This window comes from Nerophis lumbriciformis, linkage group LG20 (genome assembly GCF_033978685.3).
Source record: "Nerophis lumbriciformis linkage group LG20, RoL_Nlum_v2.1, whole genome shotgun sequence".
Classification (NCBI taxonomy): domain Eukaryota; kingdom Metazoa; phylum Chordata; class Actinopteri; order Syngnathiformes; family Syngnathidae; genus Nerophis; species Nerophis lumbriciformis.
The window spans coordinates 33,679,766-33,704,000 of NC_084567.2; the positions used below are offsets into that span (position 1 = coordinate 33,679,766).

Here is a 24,235-nt window from a genome sequence, read left to right on the forward strand (position 1 = left end):
TTATTTCAGCAAGACACGTGTTTCAACAGCAGGTTCATAGTAAAAGAGTGTGGGTACTAGACTGGCCAGCCTGTAGTCCAGACCTGTCTCCCATTGAAAATGTGTGGCACATTATGAAGCGTTCTCAGTTCGAACATTAAATATCTTGTCTTTGCAGTCTATTCAATTGAATATAGGTTGAAAAGGATTTGCAAATCATTGTATTCTGTTTTTATTTACGATTTGACTTCATTGGTTTTGGGTTTTGTATGATATGTGTATCTAAACCTGAGTAAAGCAGCAATCGGAAGACCTCTCTACCTCCTGCTACTGTGCTTTTGCCAATTCAGTGACAGTTTTTGTCATGAAACAGAGCACAGTTTGACACTGGATTCTCCAAAATGTATACAGAGGGGCCGCCCTCCCAACACCTGGCCAATTGCAAGAGATTGGTTTTGGCCGAAAAGAGAAGAATTCCCTGTATAATGTACAATTTGAAGAAACCTAGGTATAGTTATAGTGCATATCATTTTAAAAAAAGCACCATTTTAAAATGAGTATAATAGGACATCTTATCAAGAAGGGATAGAGTTATAGTTTTTATATGAAGTGTGTGATTTGCCAGAGATACGCTGAAGTATCATGTGAGGACCGACTGAGTTAACATACAAGCTACACTTTGTATTTTTATTGGCAGTCATAAGAAGCCGATTTTCTCCAATAAAATGGTCTAAATTTGGCAAACATGCATCACTTATTCTCACAGCTGTGAGCTTGAGCCAGTTCTTCAAGTCATTTCACTGCAAGTACTGTTATTTTTTTGTTAGACTTTTTATTTATTTATCTGTAAGCCCTCAGCTAGACAGTTTATAATCATTTGTGTGAAATTAGTTTTGGGTTGTTCATGATTGCAATACACACAGACACAAAGATCCTGTTCGGATTTTCTTTTTTTAAATCCGATCTTTTTATGTTGTCGTTCACATTACAATAAAAATACAATTGTAGTTTCATAAAAAAAATGTACGCATGACAAAAGAAGCCTGTTGTTTTTAGAAAACAGATTCTTATAAAAATGATCCTACTTCCGCTAGACCAGTGGTTCTTAACCTGTGTTCGATCGAACCCTAGGGGTTCGGTGAGTCGGGCTCAGGGGTTCGGCGGAGGTCAAAACACATCCGACTCATCGTGTAAATAAAAACTTCTCCCTATCTGCGTATTACGGATACGGCAACAGCAGAAGTCACACTGATTTGCAGGTGTGTAATTTGTTGTGAGTTTATGCACTGTGTTGGTTTTGTTCTTTGAACAAGGTGATGTTCATGCACGGTTCATTTTGTGCACCAGTAAAAAAAACATGGTAACACTTTAGTATGGGGAACATTAATTAGTTGCTTATTAACATGCAAATTAGTAACATATTGGCTCTTAACTAGTCATTATTAAAGGGGAACATTATCAGCAGACCTATGTAAGCGTCAATATATACCTTGATGTTGCAGAAATTATCTAATTTCACCTATTTGGGTTAAAAATATATTTTGCAATCCAGTAATTATAGTCCGCAAATGATGTGTTGTTGTTGAGTGTCGGTGCTGTCTAGAGCTCGGCAGAGTAATCGTGTAATACTCTTCCATATCAGTAGGTGGCAGCCGGTAGCTAATTGCTTTGTATATGTCGGAGGTAAAAAGGTATCTTAATGCTTAAACCAAAAATAAACAAAAGGTGAGTGCCCCTAAGAAAAGGCATTGAAGCTTAGGGAAGGCTATGCGGAACGAAACTAAAATTGAACTGGCGAAAAGTAAACAAAAACAGAATGCTGGATGACGGCAAAGACTTACTGTGGAGCAAAGACGGCGTCCATAATGTACACCCGAACATGACATGACAATCAACAATGTCATGCACGGTTGGTTATGGTTTGAAGTCATATCCAACAATTGCGACAACGACTTTTTACTGTCAACTGAGTTTTGTTTTTTAAAAGGGAACATTATCACCAGACCTATGTAAGCGTCAATATATACCTTGATGTTGCAGAAAAAAGACCATATATTTTTTTAACCGATTTCCGAACTCTAAATGGGTGAATTTTGGCGAATTAAACGCCTTTCTAATATTCGCTGTCGGAGCGATGACGTCACAACGTGGCGTCACATCGGGAAGCAATCCGCCATTTTCTCAAACACCGAGTCAAATCAGCTCTGTTATTTTCCGTTTTTTCGACTGTTTTCCGTACCTTGGAGACATCATGCCTCGTCGGTGTGTTGTCGGAGGGTGTAACAACACGAACAGGGACGGATTCAAGTTGCACCAGTGGCCCAAAGATGCGAAAGTGGCAAGAAATTGGACGTTTGTTCCGCACACTTTACCGACGAAAGCTATGCTACGACAGAGATGGCAAGAATGTGTGGATATCCTGCGACACTCAAAGCAGATGCATTTCAAACGATAAAGTCAAAGAAATCTGCCGCCAGACCCCCATTGAATCTGCCGGAGTGTGTGAGCAATTCAGGGACAAAGGACCTCGGTAGCACGGCAAGCATTGGCGGCAGTTTGTTCCCGCAGACGAGCGAGCTAAACCCCTTATCGACCCTAGCTTCCCTGGCCTGCTGACATCAACTCCAAAACTGGACAGATCAGCTTTCAGGAAAAGAGCGCGGATGAGGGTATGTCTACAGAATATATTAATTGATGAAAATTGGGCTGTCTGCACTCTCAAAGTGCATGTTGTTGCCAAATGTATTTCATATGCTGTAAACCTAGTTCATAGTTGTTAGTTTCCTTTAATGCCAAACAAACACATACCAATCGTTGGTTAGAAGGCGATCGCCGAATTCGTCCTCGCTTTCTCCCGTGTCGTTTTCGTCGGTTTCGCTTGCATACCTTGATTGAGTACCTTGAAGGTAGAAAAGCGCTATACAAGTACAACCCATACGGTTCAAACCGATATGGCTCAATAGCTTCAGTTTCTTCTTCAATTTCGTTTTCGCTACCTGCCTCCACACTACAACCATCCGTTTCAATGCATTCGTAATCTGTTGAATCGTTTAAGCCGCTGAAATCCGAGTCTGAATCCGAGCTAATGTCGCTATAGCTTGCTGTTCTTTCCGCCATGTTTGTTTGTGTTGGCTTCACTATGTGACGTCACAGGATGGGTGTTTATAACGATGGTTAAAATCAGGCCCTTTGAAGCTTTTTTTAGGGATGGGTAAAATTTTGAACAAAACTTCGAAAAATATAATAAGCCACTGGGAACTGATTTTTAATGGTTTTAACCATTCTGAAATTGTGATAATGTTCCCCTTTAAGTACTTATTAATGCCTTTTTCGGCATGGTCTTATTATAACCCTAGCCCTCTAACCCTGGCCCTAAACCTCAAACCCTAACTAAATTAAGTCTTTGTTACATAGAATATGTTCCCCTAGTGTCCAAAAAACTCTAAATTAAGTCTTTGTTACTTAGAATATGTTCCCCATACTAAAGTGTTACCAAAAACATATAACTTTGTCTTGAATTTGAAAAAAACAAACATTTTATTTTTCACTAAAGAAGGGTTCGGTGAATGCGCATATGAAACTGGTGGGGTTCGGTACCTCCAACAAGGTTAAGAACCACTGCGCTAGACCAAACCTCATTAGGCTTTTTACATTTCTCCCGTTTCTTTTTTCTTTATTATGCACGGGCATGATTACCTACCCTAGAAACGTATCGGTACGTCACAATCTCAAATGTATCAGTTTCCTGTCCAACCAGAAAGTGTGTTGGCACTTGATGGGGTTAAGCAGGGTCACTGCAGTGCACCTTCATGGACGTCCGTCATGCGCGGTCAAGAGTGTGATGCTAAAACACAGTTGATCTGGCAAAAGGTTCTGGAGGTGAGCAAACTGCCCTTGACTCTGATTTACGGTACAGGAGCTCCATTCATTTCCCTGCTGCTGTAATCATTCCTTCTCTCGCTGGGTTGTCACGTAGTGGGCCAAGGTTATGCTCAGAGTGAGTTCGGCATGAAGGTCTGCAAGAGGAAAGTGGATGAACGCTCACCCATTCCCTGCTGCGTTGTTGCACCATTGTTAGAAAGCAGGCAACATAACTAAAGAATGTGTGGAGACAAACAAACTAGAGATGTCCCATAGTGGCTTTTTTGCCGATATTGTCCAACTCTTAATTACCGTATTTTTCGGACTATAAGTCGCAGTTTTTTTCATAGTTTGGCCGGGGGTGCGACTTATACTCAGAAGCGACTTATGTGTAAAATTATTAACACATTACCGTAAAATATCAAATAATATTATTTAGCTCATTCACGTAAGAGACTAGACCAGGGGTCGGCAACCCGCGGCTCTAGAGCCGCATGCGGCTCTTTAGCGCCGCCCTAGTGGCTCTCTGGAGCTTTTTCAGAAATGTATGAAAAATGGAAAAAGATGAGGGGAAAAAAATCTATTTTTTGTTTTAATATGGTTTCTGTAGGAGGACAAACATGACACAAACCTCCCTAATTGTTATAAAGCACACTGTTTGTATTAAACATGCTTCACTGATTCGAGTATTTGGCGAGCGCCGTTTTGTCCTACTAATTTTGGCGGTCCTTGAACTCACCGTAGTTTGTTTACATGTATAACTTTCTCCGACTTTCGAGGACGTGTTTTATGCCACTTCTTTTTCTGTCTCATTTTGTCCACCAAACTTTTAAGGTTGTGCATGAAAGGTGAGTTTTGTTGATGTTATTGACTTGTTGGAGTGCTAATCAGACATATTCGGTCACTGCATGACTGCAAGCTAATCGATGCTAACATGTTATTTAGGCTAGCTATATGTACATATTGCATCATAATGCCTCATTTGTAGCTATATTTGAGGTCATTTAGTTTCCTTTAAGTCCTCTTAATTCAATTTATATCTCATGACACACTATCTGTATGTAATATGGCTTTTAATTTTTTGCGGCTCCAGACAGATTTTTTTTTGTATTTTTGGTCCAATATGGCTCTTTCAACATTTTGGGTTGCCGACCCCTGGACTAGACGTATAAGATTTCATGGGATTTAGCGATCAGGAGTGACAGATTGTTTGGTAAACGTATAGCATGTTCTATATGTTATAGTTATTTGAATGACTCTTACCATAATATGTTACGTTAACATACCAGGCACGTTCTCAGTTGGTTATTTATGCCTCATATAACGTACATATTCTTTATTTATTTTAAATTGCCTTTCAAACGTCTATTCTTGGTGTTGGGTTTTATCAAATAAATTTCCCCAAAAAATGCGATTTATACTCCAGTGCGACTTATATATGTTTTTTTTTCCTTCTTTATAATGCATTTTCGGCCGGTGCAACTTATACTCCAGAGCGACTTATACTCCGAAAAATACGGTACAGATTCCGATATCAACCGATACCGATACATACAGTCGTGGAATTAACACATTATTATGCCTAATTTTGTTGTGATGCCCCGCTGGATGCATTAAAAAATGTAACAAGGTTTTCCAAAATAAATCAACTCAAGTTATGGGAAAAAATGCCAACATGACACTGCCATATTTAATATTTAAAGGGGAACATTATCACAATTTCAGAAGGGTTAAAACCATTAAAAATCAGTTCCCAGTGGCTTATTTTATTTTTCAAAGTTTTTTTCAAAATGTTACCCATCACGCAATATCCCTAAAAAAAGCTTCAAAGTGCCTGATTTTAACCACCCGTCCATTTTCCTGTGACGTCACATAGTGAAGCCAACACAAACAAACATGGCAGAAAGAACAGCAAGTTTATAGCGACATTAGCTCGGATTCAAACTCGGATTTCAGCGGCTTAAGCGATTCAACAGATTACGCATGTATTGAAACGGATGGTTGTAGTGTGGAGGCAGGTAGCGAAAACGAAATTGAAGAAGAAACAAGCTATTGAGCCATATCGGTTTGAACCGTATGCAAGCGAAACCGACGAAAACGACACGACAGCCAGCGACACGGGAGAAAGCGAGGACGAATTCGGCGATCGCCTTCTAACCAACGATTGGTATGTGTTTGTTTGGCATTAAAGGAAACTAACAACTATGAACTAGGTTTACAGCATATGAAATACATTTGGCAACAACATGCACTTTGAGAGTGCAGACAGCCCAGTTTTCATCAATTAATATATTCTGTAGACATACCCTCATCCGTTCTCTTTTCCTGGGGGTCTGGCGGCAGATTTCTTTGACTTTATCATTGGAAATGCATCTGCTTTGAGTGTCGCAGGATATCCACACATTCTTGCCATCTCTGTCGTAGCATAGCTTTCGTCGGTAAAGTGTGCGGAACAAACGTCCAATTTCTTGCCACTTTCGCATCTTTGGGCCACTGGTGCAACTTGAATCCGTCCCTGTTCGTGTTGTTACACCCTCCGACAACACACCGACGAGGCATGATGTCTCCAAGGTACGGAAAACAGTCGAAAAAACGGAAAATAACAGAGCTGATTTGACTCGGTGTTTGTAATGTGTTTGAGAAAATGGCGGATTGCTTCCCGATGTGACGTCACATTGTGACGTCATCGCTCTGAGGGCGAATAATAGAAAGGCGTTTAATTCGCCAAAATTCACCTATTTAGAGTTCGGAAATCGGTTAAAAAAATATATGGTCTTTTTTCTGCAACATCAAGGTATATATTGACGCTTACATAGGTCTGGTGATAATGTTCCCCTTTAAGTCACAAAGTGCATTATTTTTTTTAACATGCCTCAAAACATTGAGGGGGTAGGGGAGTAGCGGGGGTGTATATTGTAGCGTCCCGGAAGAGTTAGTGCTGCAAGGGGTTCTGGGTATTTGTTCTGTTGTGTTTATGTTGTGTTACGGTGTGGATGTTCTCCCGAAATGTGTTTGTTATTTTTATTTGGTGTGGGTTCACAGTGTGGTGCATATTTGTAACAGTGTTAAAGTTGTTTTTACGGCCACCCTCAGTGTGACCTGTATGGCTTTAGACCAAGTATGCTTGCATTCACTTGTGTGTGTGAAATCTGTAGATGTTATGTGACTGGGCTGGCACGCAAAGGCAGTGTCTTTAAGGATTATTGTCACTCTGTACTTCTCCCTACGTCCTGCGGCGTTTTAAAAAGTCATAAATTTTACTTTTTGAAACGGATATCGATAATTTTGAAACCGATACCGACAATTTCCGATATTACATTTTAAAGCATTTATCGGCCGATAATTTCGGCAGTCCATGGTTCGGTGGCCATGGATGAAGTGCTGGCTGTCCAGAGTCGGGACCCGGGGTGGACCGCTCGCCTGTGCATCGGTTGGGAACATCTCTGCGCTGCTGACCCGTCTCCGCTCGGGATGGTTTCCTGCTGACCCACTATGGACTGGACTCTCACTATTATGTTGGATCCACTATGGACTGTACTCTCACACTATTATGTCAGACCCACTCGACATCCATTGCATTCGGTCTCCCCTAGAGGGGGTGGGGGGGTTACCCACATATGCGGTCTTCTCCAAGGTTTCTCATAGTCATTCACATCGACGTCCCACTGGGGTGAGTTTTTCCTTGCCCTTATGTGGGCTCTGTACCGAGGATGTCGTTGTGGCTTGTGCAGCCCTTTGAGACACTTGTGATTTAGGGCTATATAAATAAACATTGATTGATTGATTGATTAATTGATATTATCGGACATTTCCAAAACAAACTAATACAAATTATCACGAACATTGCAAACATTAGTTTTAATCTACAGGTATTATGTGTGAATTGCCATAAAAGCACATGCAAATATGTTTGTAGTTGTTTAAACACGTTTGTATTTTACTGACTTGAGTCTGTTTTTGCTTTTTTGTTCCTCTTGCAGTGAAAGGCCGCCTCGCAAACCTGACCTGAGGTGAGCACAGTGCGCCTCTACAATGTGCATATTCAACTAAACCCTATGTGTCGACGTCAAAATGAATTATCTATCGCCCCCAGGATGATATTTAATTAGTATTAGAACCGGCCCGCAGGCCACAGCCGCATGCTGCTGTTTTGCACGCACCAATACTCCATCAGTGTTGGCGCGAGGAATTTTCAAAATGGGGTCACAGGGACCCCGTCAAGAACAGTGTGAGTCTTGATGAATCACACTGGGAGTGCTAAATAATTATATTTTCTTATCTTCCCAACAATATTCCCTCTAATTTTTCATGTGTGTGAGCAAACGCAAAAACTCCCTGAGCATTCAGTGGAGCCCATGTGAGCAACATCAGACGTGAACACTGTGGCTACACCAGCAGCACACCTGTCCCAAACCTGACTAAATAACAAGTTCAATCTCCATCCATCCATCCATTTTCTACCGCTTGTCCCTTTCGGGGTCGCTGGAGCCTATCTCAGCTGCATTCGGACGGAACGCGGTGTACACCCTGGACAAGTCCCCCCCTCATCGCAGGGCCAACACAGATAGACAGACAACATTCTCTTATTATTATAATCAAATGACAGCAGTCATTTCCGTGAGGTTATTTTTTAATATAAGTGTTTAGGCCCACTTACAATGACAATAACAAAAAATATTGTTTTTCATGAACTGTGTACTTGTATTGTTTGTCTGGGTGGAGGTCCTGCTTTGGAAATAATTTGTACCCCTTTCAGACATTGCATTTAGTTCCCATTAAAACATTCACATGTTGCACAATGAGATGTAAGCAGGGGATCATGTGTACATTCCTGCAACTTCCTGTTTGTAAAAAATATATTTTTATTAGTATTTATTTAATGTACTAACAGCATTTCATGATTAATATTTATAAATTAAGATTCCGAATAAATGACACTAGAATAAGCACACATTTGATTGGTAAATCATAGTGTAACGACCTGGAATGATTATGTGTGGTGTTGGAGTTGTCAGACTTTTTGTGTGGCTGTAAACGCATCACTGGCTAAGTGCCATATGTGCATGTGTTGGCGCAAGTGAGAAAGAGCGATTGATATAACAAAGTTGCTTTTGGTCTGGTTTGCACTGCAGAAAATGACCACTTTTGCTAGATATCATTTTTTTACTAATGTTTTGGTGATGTGTTTATGGCCGACAATAAAGAGTTTTGCTCAGTAAAGTGATCAATGGAATTCATGTCCTCAAAGCGTCTCGACAGACGTTACAATATTTGAACAATGATGATGAAAACTGTTTTCTCTGTCGTGTCCGTGTGTCGAAAATTGTTATGCGCTTATTTTTTTATTTGATTTGGTGCGTGGCATAGATTTGCCGTGCACAGAGGACGCTTGAGCAGTGCGCAATTGCACAGGCGCGCACCTTAGAGGGAACGTTGCTTCCCAGTATTGTGTGCTCTCTGTTTTGTTAATTTAAGAGAAAGTCCTCGCATGAGTTTAGTAGATCAACTTTGTGCGTGTTATAAAGTTTGCACATGTGGGATATATGTAATATTGTCCTGTCATTCATCTTTGTGACGATGCAATTCTTTGAAAATGAACGTATTTCACACATAGTTGCAAATGGTGGTTAATCCTAATGAATTCGTTTTTTATTATTTGACAGTCCTAATCCAATAATAACATAGATATATTAAAGCACATTTCAATGGACCCAATACACTTAATTTGCAAATTGAATTAAAAAATAGTCAAAATTAGAAACAGACTCCATTGATCCTGTCAAACAAATGTAAATGTAAGCGTTTTCAATGACAGTCAACACTCTGTTCTCCTTCCTTCTTCCTCGCTCATGCACTGCAGCTCCCAGCTGGCACTCAAGCATCTGGATCCAGCTTTCACGCCTCTCGTCGACGCTCTTAGCGAGGACCTGCAGAACTCCTCTAAATGGAGGTATAACAGCACAGCTTTCACCCAACAGAGGTAAGCTACTACAAAAGGCATTTGCCTAAACGATGATCTCAAACCTCCATTGAGCAACTAAAGCAATAGGAAAATACCTTCTTTTTTTTGTAATAAAGTTTGCACATGTTATAATAAGGTGTGTTATTTACAAAACATCTTGTATGTAAAATAAATATATTTGGCAGCGTATGCCTTACAACACAGGTGTCAAACTCAAGGCCACATCATTGGAAATAATTTTCTTTAAAAAAAGTACTTACTAAATGTCCAGAAAAAAGATATGCAATGAAAACAAATGCATATATTTTAAACTTTGACATTATCAAATAATGCAACAAGTATTAAATTATCATAAATTCCAAACATTTGTTTTGTTAAGATTAAACAAAATACTTACATTATATATCTGTCTGCTTGACTTTTGACTTACAGTTAAAAAAAAAATCTGGCAGCTTAATTGGCAGAATTTTACTATAAAAAAACAAAACAAAATCCATTTCCAATAATACACTGTGAAAACATTAACCATAGATTTTACGGTAGAAAAAAAACAAACTTTTAGCTCTGTCACATGAGTCGCTCCGGAGTATAAGTCGCACCGGCCGAAAATGTATAACAAAGAAGGAAAAAACATAAGTCGCATTTTTGGGGGAAATTTATTTGATAAAAGCCAACACCAAGAATAGACATTTGAAAGGCAATTTAAAATAAATAAAGAATAGTGAACAACAGGCTGAATAAGTGTACGTTATATGAGGCATAAATAACCAACTGAGAACGTGCCTGGTATGTTAACGTAACATATTATGGTAAGAGTCATTCAAATAATTATAACATATAGAACATGCTATACGTTTACCAAACAATCTGTCACTCCTAATCGCTAAATCCCATGAAATCTTATACGTCTAATCTCTTACGTGAATGAGATAAATAATATTATTTGATATTTTACGGTAATGTGTTAAAGGGGAACATTATCACAATTTCAGAAGGGTTAAAACCATTAAAAATCAGTTCCCAGTGGCTTATTTTATTTTTCGAAGTTTTTTTCAAAATTTTACCCATCACGTTATATATCCCTAAAAAAAGCTTCACAGTGCCTGATTTTAACCATTGTTATATACACCCGTCCATTTTCCTGTGACGTCACATAGTGATGCCAATACAAACAAACATGGCGGATAGAACAGCAAGCTATAGCGACATTAGCTTGGATTCAGACTCGGATTTCAGCGGCTTAAGCGATTCAACAGATTACGAATGTATTGAAACGGATGGTTGTAGTGTGGAGGCAGGTAACGAAAACAAAATTGAAGAAGAGACTGAAGCTACTGAGCCATATCGGTTTGAACCGTATGCAAGCGAAACCGACGAAAACGACACGACAGCCAGCGACACGGGAGAAAGCGAGGACGAATTTGGCGATCGCCTTCTAACCAACGATTGGTATGTGTTTGTTTGGCATTAAAGGAAACTAACAACTATGAACTAGGTTTACAGCATATGAAATACATTTGGCAACAACATGCACTTTGAGAGTGCAGACAGCCCAATTTTCATCAATTAATATATTCTGTAGACATACCCTCATCCGCGCTATTTTCCTGAAAACTGATCTGTCCAGGTTTGGAGTTGATGTCAGCAGGCCAAGGAAGCTAGGGTCGATAGGGGGTTTAGCTCGCTCGTCTGCGGGAACAAACTGCCGCCATTGCTTGCCGTGCTACCGAGGTCCTTTGTCCCTGAATTGCTCACACACTCCGGCAGACTCAATGGGGGTCTGGCGGCAGATTTCTTTGACTTTATCGTTGGAAATGCATCTGCTTTGAGTGTCGCAGGATATCCACACATTCTTGCCATCTCTGTCGTAGCATAGCTTTCGTCGGTAAAGTGTGCGTAACAAACGTCCAATTTCTTGCCACTTTCGCATCTTTGGGCCACTGGTGCAACTTGAATCCGTCCCTGTTCGTGTTGTTACACCCTCCGACAACACACCGACGAGGCATGATGTCTCCAAGGTACGGAAAACAGTCGAAAAACGGAAAATAACAGAGCTGATTTGACTCGGTGTTTGAGAAAATGGATTGCTTCCCGATGTGACGCCACGTTGTGACGTCATCGCTCCGAGAGCGAATATTAGAAAGGCGTTTAATTCGCCAAAATTCACCCATTTAGAGTTCGGAAATCGGTTAAAAAAATATATGGTCTTTTTTCTGCAACATCAAGGTATATATTGACGCTTACATAGGTCTGGTGATAATGTTCCCCTTTAATAATTTCACACATAAGTCGCTCCTGAGTATAAGTCGGCCAAACTATGAAAAAAACTGTGAATTATAGTCCGAAAAATACGTTAGGACCAAAACCCTTAAAACAAGTAAAACACTCTAACATAAAATCTGCTTAGTGAGAAGAATTATCTTATCAGACAGAAAATAAGCAAATATAACCCTAATTTGAGATATTTAATCTTACTTAGATTTCAGTTTTTGCAGTGTGTGCAAATAAGCATTGGAGATTTCCAATGGAAAAATGGCTATTGAAGATGCGGCTGACAATGATTATTGCTTCTCTTTCAGGAAGGAGATCTCTCAGTACATCGACATTCCTCACAACTTCTCCCTGACACACAACTCAGTCCGCGTCGGCCAGCTGATGCACTACGACTACTCCAGCCACAAATACGTCTACGCCATCGGCGAGAACTTCCGCTCTCTCCTCCCGGAGGTTTCGCCCGTTCTTAACAAGCGCTACAACGTCTGCGCGATCGTGGGCAACAGCGGCATCCTCACCGGCTCGCGATGCGGCGCCCAGATTGAGAAGTTCGACTTTGTCTTCCGCTGCAACTTTGCCCCCACAGAGCTATTTAAGAGGGATGTTGGACGGCGCACCAACATGACAACTTTCAACCCCAGTATCTTAGAAAAATACTACAACAACTTATTGACGGTGCAGGATAGGAATAACTTCTTCCTGAGCTTGAAGAAGCTGGACGGTGCCATTCTGTGGATCCCGGCGTTCTTCTTCCACACATCAGCCACCGTGACCAGGACACTGGTGGACTTCTTCGTGGAACATCGGGGTCAGCTGAAGGTCCAGCTGGCCTGGCCTGGAAACATCATGCAGCACATAAACAAGTAAGACATGCACACCCACTCAAGGCACAATACTACCTCAACTTGCATGTTCTTCGAAGTAGTCCGTGTACTTTGCACAGCGGTGTGTGTACATACCTGCCAACTACTCCGGTTTTCCTGTAATTAGTACGGTTTTCATCAACCTATTCCGGGTTACGGTTGCAGTGATAAAAAATACGGTTTTTCATTAATAAAAAAAATAATTTTTTTTAAAAGTTTTATTCACCAAATCGCGTAACAACAATGACAATCAACACTGCTTCCCGTAACTTCCTATCAAGCCATTCCGAATGCCATGCGCCAGGCTATTTATAGCACCGCTGCCAAGCACGAGGCACCAGTTGCCATTGTTTCCAAACGAGCGAACGATCATGAAATCAGCCGGAGAAAAATCGCAAACGAGTCTTAAACCGAAAAGAAAACTGCAGTCATTCCGTGAAGAATATTCAAAAGCCTATCCGGGAATAATTATCCGTTCCAAAAAGGGTGAAAACTACGCGAATTGCACCTTGTGCAGACAAGATTTTTCGATCGGACACGGAGGAATTAGCGATGTAAAAGACCACGTTGGGACAAAAAAACACAAGTCTAATGCCGTTGCTAGCGATACAAGTGGAAAACTTTCAACATTTTTCGTCGCCCAAACAGATTCTTTGGATGTGATAAATGCCGAAGTTTTATTTACGGAGGCAATAATTGAGCATGGACTTCCAATCGCACTGGCTGATCACATGGGACAGTTATTTCGGAAAATGTTTCCCGACTCGAAAATCGCCAAAAAATATGGATGTGGTCGAACCAAAACATCAAACATTATTCAGTGTCTTGGAACAGAATCCTCAAAAAGTATCGCCGATGTCATGAAGACGGAACCATTTAGCATGTCGACTGACGGCAGCACCGATTATGACGATGTAAAACTGTACCCCATTTGTGTTCGATATTTCGATGACGACATTGGAAAAGTATTGTCAGTACTTCTGTCTTTGAGGGAATGCAATACGGCTTCCACAGGCGAAAACATTTACAAAATACTCGCGGAAGAAATAGACTCAAACGAAATTCCTTGGCAGAATTTGGTTTGCTTTGCTGCCGATAATGCTGCAGTATTTTGCTGTAATATTTTTGTTTTGAAAAGTCACTGTGACTGATAGAAAAGTGATGGTTTTAGCAACATTTTAACCTGTCTGAATGCTAATAATGGACCCTGGCTACTAGGTTTTTCTGATTTCAAAAGTTGGCAGGTATGTGTGTATATTAGGGGTGTAACGGTACGTGTATTTGTATTGAACCGTTTCGGTACGGGGGTTTCGGTTCAGTTCTTGTGTAGCAAACGAGTTTCCACACAAACATATTAAGTAGCCGCCTCCGCTTCCTTCTGCCTCTGTCTCTGTCAGTCCTCTACACAGCACCCAGCATTGTCCCACCCACACAACCATCTGATTGGTTACAACCACAGCGGTAACAGCCAATCAGCAGTGCGTATTCAGAGCGCATGTAGTCAGTGCTTAGCGTTTAGCAGGTAATCATCAGGCTGCGGACTCTACCCAAATTATTATAAACACCTCCCAGTCAACTACTAGTAACATCACTATGAGCCCGTTGACTTTCTAGAAATTTAAAAGGCAGTTCAGCTTGCTCGCAGTTTTGGCTTGAGGTGAAGGCTAATTCGCTTTTAGCGTAACGTTAGCTCATTTTGCGGTGTGTGTGTGTGTGTTACGGACAGCAAAGCCCTGTCTCTGTTATTTACCTTTACCTTTTTCTGTGTGGATTGAGCTGTGTTGAAGCAGAAAAAAAGGACATTATGTTAAATGAAGAGTTTCTGTCTCTGAGAGTTGATATAATAATGTAACTGCATCATTAAGCCTACATGAACTCCACGGTGTTCAGGGATGAATAGTCTCTCCTATTGCTATTGTACCATTTTTTTTCAGCTATAGTTACATTAATCATTAGAAATGCAGCAGCCTAGTTTTGAATGGCAGGGTCCCTGCTATCACATGTTGATAAAAATATAGCATTTGCATAATAAAAATCAACTACAGGCTTCCCAAGTGCTGTAATAAATTAAGCATGATGAGTTGACTTGGAACTGTTTAATGTTGCACTTTTTATATGTAGAAGAAAAGTTTTGTCACTTTATTTAATCTGAGCAACAACTTAAGGCAGTTTAATGTTGATTAACGTGGGCAGAATTATTATAGTGTTCCCAATGTTAAAAGGATAAAGCCATTGTTTACAAATTTGGTAAATAAATAACCAAAAAATGTATATTTTGTTGTTTTCTTACTGTACCGAAAATGAACCGAACCGTGACCTCTAAACCGAGGTATGTACCGAACCGATATGTTTGTGTACGGTTACACCCCTAGTGTATATTCACTATCACACTGAAAAGGACTCGGCACACAGCCATTATAGTCTCAACACAAGTGAGCGGCAGTCATGCAGGAGTGCTGCCGGCAATGGCGGAGCTGCGGTTCATTGAGAGAAGCAAAAGCCAACAATCCTTTAATACTGAATGATATTCCAGTTACTGTATATGTCAGTGTGTTTCAACCACTGTGCCACGGCACACTAGTGTGGAGATACAGTCTGGTGTGCCGTGGGAGATTATATAATTTCTCCTAATTGGGTTAAAAATATTTTTTGCAAACCAGTAATTATAATCCGCAAATAATGTGCCGTTGTTGAGTGTCTGTGCTGTCTAGAGCTCGGCAGAGTAACCGTGTAATACTCTTCCATATCAGTAGGTGGCAGCAGGTAGCTAATTGCTTTGTAGATGTCGGGAACATGGTTTGTCCTGATCACAGTATGCAGCCGACAGCGGGAGGCAGTGTGCAGGTAAAAAGGTATGTAACGCTTGAACCAAAAATAAACAAAAGGCAAGTGCCGCTAAGAAAAGGCATTGAAGCTTAGGGAAGGCTATGCAAAATTCAACTAAAACTGAACTTGCTGCAAAGTAAACAAAAACAGAATGCTGGACGACAGCAAAGACTTACAGCGCGGGGAGCAAACGGCGTCCACAAAGTGCATCCGTACATGACATGACAATCAACAATGTCCCCACAGAGAAGGATAGCGTCCGCACAACTTGAATAGTTTTGATTGCCAAAAAAAAGCAGGTGCGGGGAATAGCGTTCAAGGAAGACATGAAACTGCTACAGGAAAACACCAACAAAACAGGAAAAGCCACCGAAATAGGATCGCAAGACAAGAACTAAAACACGACACACAGAAAAAAACGTCAAAAACCACAAAATAAGTCACGGCGTGATGTGACAGGTTGTGACAGTACACTTACTTTGAGACAAGAGTTATAGTGAAGCATGGTTGTTATGGTTCGAAAACATTTTATTGTCAATATCGGCTGAGGGTGGCCATCTAAACAACTTTAACACTGTTACAAATATGCGCCACACTGTGAACCCACACCAAACAAGAATGGCAAACACATTCCGGGAGAACATCCGCACCGTAACACAACATAAACACAACAGAACAAATACCCAGAACCCCTTGCAGCACTAACTCCTCCGGGACGCTACAATATACACCCCCCGCTACCCCATACCCCCCACCTCAAACCCGCCCACCTCAACCTCCTCATGCTCTCTCAGGGAGATCATGTCCCAAATTCCAAGCTGCTCTTTTGAGGCATGTTAAAAAAAATGATGCACTTTGTGACTTCAATAATAAATATGGCAGTGCCATGTTGGCATTTTTTTTTCCATAACTTGAGTTGATTTATTTTGGAAAACCTTGTTACATTGTTTCATGCATCCAGCGGGGCATCACAACAAAATTAGGCATAATAATGTGTTAATTCCACGACTGTATATATCGGTATCGGTTGATATCGGAATCGGTAATTAAGAGTTGGACAATATCGGATATCGGCAAAAAGCCATTATCGGACATCTCTACTGACAACTTAATCATGTAAAAAAAAATCCTTACGCTCTGATGGAATTTGTCATTATTTCTAATTAACATCATTGTATTTCAACATTGTATTTTTTTAACACCTGCAGACCACCATCCTTATTTTTGACTTTACAATCTGAAACTGCCACACAGCTGTATTGTGTGTGTGTGTGTGTGTGTGTGCCCGAAAAGAACAGATTTAAAGTCTAAAGCCAGATTAAAAAGGAAACTACTATTTAGTGGAAGGTATGGCACCGAGCTGAAACTGTGCAGAGAGGGATTTAAGTCTGCTGCTTAGTGTTGTACGAGCAGAATGGGTCAGTCTTACAGTAGCCTAATCTTCAGCAAGCCCATTAAGTCTACCTGCTGGGGAAGTATTACCCCACTTTAAGCAGCTCAGGCGGCTTTCAGCACCTCGGCCACTCGCAGAGCGCCTTTTGTTGGGGCCAGTTTGAAGAGGCTCCCCTCCAACTCTGCAGTGTTGGGTGTGACTGAAGACATCAGGGGTTGCCTTTTTTTTTTTTTTTTTACTAAGAACTCTGATTCATCTGATAAATAATGCATGGAAATTATTTCATTAAATAAATCATATATCAAGTTTTTATTTTGACAGTCCTGGTCTAGCGTATTACCTAAAAGTAGATGTTTTCCAATATTGCAGCCCTATTCGTCTATATCGATCTGATACAATAGCAAAGTTTCAATCAATCAAACTTTATTTATTTATAGCCCGAAATCACGAGTGTCTCAAAGGGCTGCACAAGCCACAATGACATCCTCTGCTCAGATCCCACATCAGTGGGAGAGTCCAGTCCATATTGGATCTAACATAATAGTGTGAGTCCAGTCCATAGTAGATCTAATATAATAGTGGGAAAGTCCAGTCCATAGTGGATCTAACATAAGGGTGAGAGTCCAGTCCATAGTAGATCTAATATAATAGTGTGAGAGTCCAGTCCATAGTAGATCTAATATAATAGTGTGAGAGTCCAGTCCATATTGAATCTAACATAATAGTGAGAGTCCAGTCCATAGTAGATCTAATATAATAGTGGGAGAGTCCAGTCCATAGTGGATCTAACATAATATTGTGAAAGTCCAGTCCATAGTGGATCCAGCATAATATTAAGAGAGTCCAGTCCGTAGTGGATCAAACATAATATTGTGAGAGTCCAGTCCATAGTGGATCTAACATAATATTGGTAGAGTCCAGTCCATAGTGGATCTAACATAATAGTGTGAGAGTCCAGTCCATAGTGGATCTAACATAATAGTGAGAGTCCAGTCCATAGTAGATGTAATATAATAGTGGGAGAGTTCAGTCCATATTGGATCTAACATAATAGTGTGAGTCCAGTCCATAGTAGATCTAATATAATAGTGAGAGTCCAGTCCATAGTAGATGTAATATAATAGTGGGAGAGTTCAGTCCATATTGGATCTAACATAATAGTGTGAGTCCAGTCCATAGTAGATCTAATATAATAGTGGGAGAGTCCAGTCCATAGTGGATCTAGCATAAGGGTGAGAGTCCAGTCCATAGTAGATCTAATATAATAGTGTGAGAGTCCAGTCCATATTAAATTTAACATAATAGTGAGAGTCCAGTCCATAGTAGATCTAATATAATAGTGGGAGAGTTCAGTCCATAGTGGATCTAACATAATATTGTGAAAGTCTAGTCCATAGTGGATCCAGCATAATATTGGGAGAGTCCAGTCCGTAGTGGATCAAACATAATATTGTGAGAGTCCAGTCCATAGTGGATCTAACATAATATTGGGAGAGTCCAGTCCATAGTGGATCTAACATAATAGTGAGAGTCCAGTCCATAGTCGATCTAACATAATAGTGAGAGTCCAGTCCATAATAGATCTAATATAATAGTGGGAGAGTCCAGTCCATAGTGGATCTAACATAATATTGTGAAAGTCCAGTCCATAGTGGATCCAGCATAATATTGGGAGAGTCCAGTCCATAGTGGATCTAACATAATAGTGTCAGAGTTCAGTCCATAGTGGATCTAACATAATAGTGTGAGAGTCCAGTCCATAGTGGATCTAACATAATAGTGTGAGAGTCCAGTCCATAGTGGATCTAACATAATAGTGTGAGAGTCCAGTCCATAGTGGATCTAACATAATAGTGTGAGAGTCAATTCCATAGTGGATCTAACATAATAGTGTGAGAGTCCAGTCCGTAGTGGATCTAATATAATAGTGTGAGAGTCCAGTCCATAGTGGATCTAACATAATAGTGTGAGAGTCCAGTCCATAGTGGATCTAACATGATAATGTGAGAGTCCAGTCCGTAGTGGATCTAACATAATATTGTGAGAGTCCAGTCCATAGTGGGGCCAGCAGGAGATAATCTTGAGTGGAGACAAGTCAGCAGCGCAGAGACGTCCCCAACTGATGCACAGATGAGTGGTCCACCCTGGGTCTCGACTTTGGACAGCTAGCGTCTCATCTGTGGTCACCTTATAACCTCTCCACGCAGGAGAGGGAGGCAGAGCAGAAAAGAAACGGCAGATCAAATATCAATATCAGCACGAATAACACATGTGTTTTTTTATTGGAAGTGCTTAAGCAACATCTTTAATGGACTGTATCCTAGTCATTCGTTGTATCTTGTTTTCTATCACTTTTAGTCTCATTTGCAGGTACAAAACAGCACAATTTTAACATGTAACATCCTTTAAAAACATTTTTTTTAAAAAGCTTTTGAATAAATAAGAAATATTGTATGAAAAACAATACCATATTAGCCGAGAGACAGATCTTATCTCAGAACACTTTTAAGTGGAGGCACTCTTAAGTTTGTGTTCCATTTTATGCATTCCTTATAAGCAGGAAGTAGTCTTTGCCATTAAGTTGAATGTGCCAGTCTTGTATTTTGTGTTTATACTGTACTTATTACACATCATCCTGTTTGAGTGTAAGGTGCATCTTTGTTGTAGTTTTGATTGACAAATTTGGCAATGTTGAAATTGCCAGATAAAACTGCTAATTAATAATTTGACCCGGCAAATATAAACAAAACAAAACACCAGCGGAAAACGATAATCGATAAAAAAAAAACAAGCAAACTGGGCGGTAAAAAAATAAAAAATAAATCCACGTCCAAGGGACGCGTGGACTTCCGGAAACTTGCGTCCTTTCTGATTTCAATGCGTAAAAAGACACAAAAAGTGTATTAACGCCAACACTGCTATGCATTTCATTATTATATTTGTATTACATACACTGTAAAAAGAACATAGATTTTTCAATTAAAAAAAAACAAAAACAAAAAAACTGGCAGCTGAGGGAACGCAGGGGAGACGTGCACTGGGATGTTTCGTCACCGTAAAATTTGCGATGGTTTTTACAGCATATTACTGTAAATGGAAAAGTACAAATAGTTTTTTTTAACTGTAAAATCTATTGTCATTTCTATCGTGTACAATTTGATGAATAACTTGCTTTGATATATAACTCAAGCAGATATTTATTTTGTTTTAATTTTAAAAAGTTTGAAATTAATGATAGTATTATATTTGTTGCACTATTAGATAATAAAGTTTAACATATACTCAATAGCATGCAATACATGTATTTCTGTCTGTCATACTTGCCAACCCTCCCGAATTTTCCGGGAGACTCCCGAAATTCAGCGCCTCTCCCGAAAACCTCCCGGGACAAATTTTCTCCCGAAAATCTCCCGGTTTTCAGCCGGAGCTGGAGGCCATGCCCCCTCCAGCTCCATGCGGACCTGAGTGAGGACAGCCTTTACAACAGGGTGACAAGAACTAAATCATCCAGACTAGAGATAAATTGGATTATTATGTTTATCTTACCTAAAAATAAATATATTTATTAATAAAAATTTAAAAAAATAAATACATTTTTACTATATTTTGCTAAAAACATCAAAATTAATTGTATTGTTTTTTTCTGACTCCTTATTACATCTAGCCATAGAATTATACATTAAAATAAACATATTTGAAATAATTAATTTTAAATTATCATAATAATTCATTTAAAATGACGATATTTAATTATTAAAATAATTGCTTGTTTATCAACAACTTTAGCACTTTATTCATTACATTTTGAAGCTCTCAGAAGCCAAGTTATGTTATATTCCTTAATATTTATTTATGCAAGTTTGAAGTATCAATTATCCAAACACTGTTTTGTTTGCATATTTTCAGGATGTAGATATATATATATATATATATATATATATATATATGTATGAAATACTTGACTTGGTGAACTCTAGCTGTCAATATACTCCTCCCCTCTTAACCACGCCCCCAACCACGCCCCGCCCCACCCCCAACCCCCCACCTCCCGAAATCGGAGGTGTCAAGGTTGGCAAGTATGCTGTCTGTCACCATAAAAAGATTACATTTAGTAAATGATAACATGCTTTATTGACTCATATTATTCCAGGGCTTTCGCGGGCCGCGTTAAATGACGTGGCGGGCCAAATCTGGCCCCTGGGCCTTGATTTTGACACCTGTGGTGTAAGCAATGGCTCATATACATTTTAGTTATGTTGACAACTGTTTATGTTGATGTGAGTTTCAGTTTCGGGTTTCAGCATAATATATTTGACACAATTAGGGATGTCCGATAATATCGGACTGCCGATATTATCGGCTGATAAATGCTTTAAAATGTAATATCGGAAATGATCGGTATCGGTTTCAAAAATAAAAATTTATGACTTTTTAAAACACCGCTGAGTACACGGACGTAGGGAGAAGTACAGAGCGCCAATAAACCTTAAAGGCACTGCCTTTGCGTGCCGGCCCAGTCACATAATATCTACGGCTTTTCACACACACAAGTGAATGCAAGGCGTACTTGGTCAACAGCCATACAGGTCACACTGAGGGTGGCCGTATAAACAACTTTAACACTGTTACAAATATGCGCCACACAGTGAACCCACACCAAACAAGAATGACAAACACATTTCGGGAGAACATCCGCACCGTAAAACAACAGAACAAATACCCAGAACCCCTTGCAGCACTATTTCTTCCGGGACGCTACAATATACACCCCCCACCCCACCCCTCAACACCTCAACCTCCTCATGCTCTCTCAGGGAGAGCATGTCCCAAATTCCAAGCTGCTGTTTTGAGGCATGTTAAAAAAATAATGCATTTTGTGATTTCAATAATAAATATGGCATTTTTTTCCTGTAACTTGAATTGATTTATTTTGGAAAACCTTGTTACATTGTTTAATGCAGTGTTTTTCAACCACTGTGCCGCGGCACACTAGTGTGCCATGAGATACAATCTGGTGTGCCGTGGGAGATGATCTAATTTCACCTATTTGGGTTAAAAATATTTTTTGCAAACCAGTAATTATAATCCGCAAATAATGTGCCTTTGTTGAGTGTCTGCACTGTCTGGAGATCGGCAGATTAACCGTGTAGTACTATTCCATATCAGTAAAGTATCAGCTGGTAGCTAATTGCTTTGTAGATGTCGGAAACAGCGGGAGGAAGCGTGCAGGTAAAAAGTTATCTAATGCTTAAACCACAAATAAACAAAATGTGAGTGCCCCTAAGAAAAGGCATTGAAGCTTAGGGAAGGCTATGCAGAACGAAACTAAAACTGAACTGGCTACAAAGTAAACAAAAACAGAATGCTGGACGACAGCAAAGACTTACTGTGGAGCAGAGACGGCGTCCACAACGTACATCCGAACATGGCATGACAATCAACAATGTCCCCACAAAGAAGGATAAAAACAACTGAAATATTCTTGATTGCTAAAACAAAGCAGGTGTGGGGAATAACGGTCAAGGAAGACATGAAACTGCTACAGGAAAATACCAAATAAAGAGAAAAAGCCACCAAAATAGGAGCGCAAGACAAGAACTAAAACACTACACACAGAAAAACAGCAAAAAATTCAAAATAAGTCACAGCATGATGTGACAGGTCGTGTCAGTACACCTACTTTGAGACAAGAGCTATAGTGATGCATGCTTGGTTTTGGTTTAAAGTCATATCCAACAATTGCGACGACTTTATACTGTCAATATCGGCTGCTGAGTTTCATTTTTTAATGATTTCTGCTGGTGGTGTGCCTCTGCATTTTTTCAATGAAAAAAATGTGCCTTGGCTCAAAAAAGGTTGAAAAACACTGGTTTAATGCATCACAACAAAATTAGGCATAATAATGTGTTAATTCGACGACTGTATATATCGGTATCGGTTGGTATCGGAATCGGTAATTAAGAGTTGGACAATATGGGAATATCGGATAGCGACAAAAAAGCCATTATCGGACATCTCTAGACACAATAGTACAAACACGGAGCTAATGCAGTTGTCAATGCTTAAAATAAGCCAATTATCACATGTGAATAATGACAAATGACATCATAAAGCCAAAATAATAGCAAAAATGATACCTATCTTGCCACATTATTTTACGTTGTGTTCTATATTCTAATGTACAATTCTCTGGCTGCAGCTACTGGAAAACCAAACAACTGTCGCCAAAGCGCCTGAGCACCGGGATCCTGATGTACACGCTGGCGTCTTCGGTCTGCGACCAGATCCACCTGTACGGCTTCTGGCCCTTCGGATGGGACCCCAACACGGGGAGGGAGCTGCCGTACCACTACTACGACAAGAAGGGCACCAAGTTCACCACCAAATGGCAGGAGGCGCATCAGCTCCCTGCCGAGTTCAAACTCCTCTATAAGATGCACACCGAGGGACTGCTGAAGCTCAGCCTCTCCCACTGCGCTTAGACGTGAGACCGCGGGAGCGGCTGGACTATCTCGCTTGCGATCTTCCATGGGGTATGGTCACTAATACGTGTGCTTTTCACAACAGTGTGATCTTGGCAGTACAGTTTACTGTTTTAGCACGAGATTGCTGTTTCCGAAAGCTATCAAGCTGTGTCAAGTCAGTCCAGGCACACAAGGATTGCAGATGTTGGAGCCAACCAGGTATGTTGCCTGATGGTGTCTTAATGTTGACGCGACAACCTAACCTAAAAACTAGAGTGCATGGTCTTTTTGTTCAAATGTTGGACCTAAAGGGCCATTCCACCCAATATTGCTTGTTGTAACTCGTTCAAAGTGAACTTACCGTATTTTTCGGACCATAGGGCGCATTAAAGGGGTCATATTATGATTGTTTTCTAAATTTAAAACATTTCCTTGTGGTCTACATCAGTGTTTTTCAACCTTTTTTGAGCCAAGGCACATTTTTTTGCCTTGAAAAAATCCGGAGGCACACCACCAGCAGAAATCATTAAAAGGGAACATTATCACAATTTCAGAATGGTTAAAACCATTAAAAATCAGTTTCCAGTGGCTTATTATATTTTTCGAAGTTTTT

The 24,235-nt window shown here is 40.1% G+C and overlaps 1 protein-coding gene across 3 annotated transcripts in view; it reads left to right on the top strand.

The window, feature by feature from the left end:
• The window catches only part of st8sia3 (ST8 alpha-N-acetyl-neuraminide alpha-2,8-sialyltransferase 3), a 144,676-nt gene extending 120,645 nt beyond the window's left edge, over positions 1-24,031 (top strand). For 2 of the 3 annotated variants that reach the window (XM_061980839.2, XM_061980836.2), the window contains exons 2-5: positions 7,821-7,850; positions 9,701-9,820; positions 12,382-12,939; positions 23,358-24,031. In XM_061980839.2, the coding sequence (XP_061836823.2) occupies positions 7,821-7,850; positions 9,701-9,820; positions 12,382-12,939; positions 23,358-23,640 (991 nt within the window). In that variant the 3' untranslated portion in view covers positions 23,641-24,031. The remainder of the gene's footprint in view (positions 1-7,820; positions 7,851-9,700; positions 9,821-12,381; positions 12,940-23,357) is intronic. The other variant, XM_061980838.2, reaches the window with a different exon arrangement.
• The last annotated feature ends 204 nt before the right edge of the window (positions 24,032-24,235 follow it).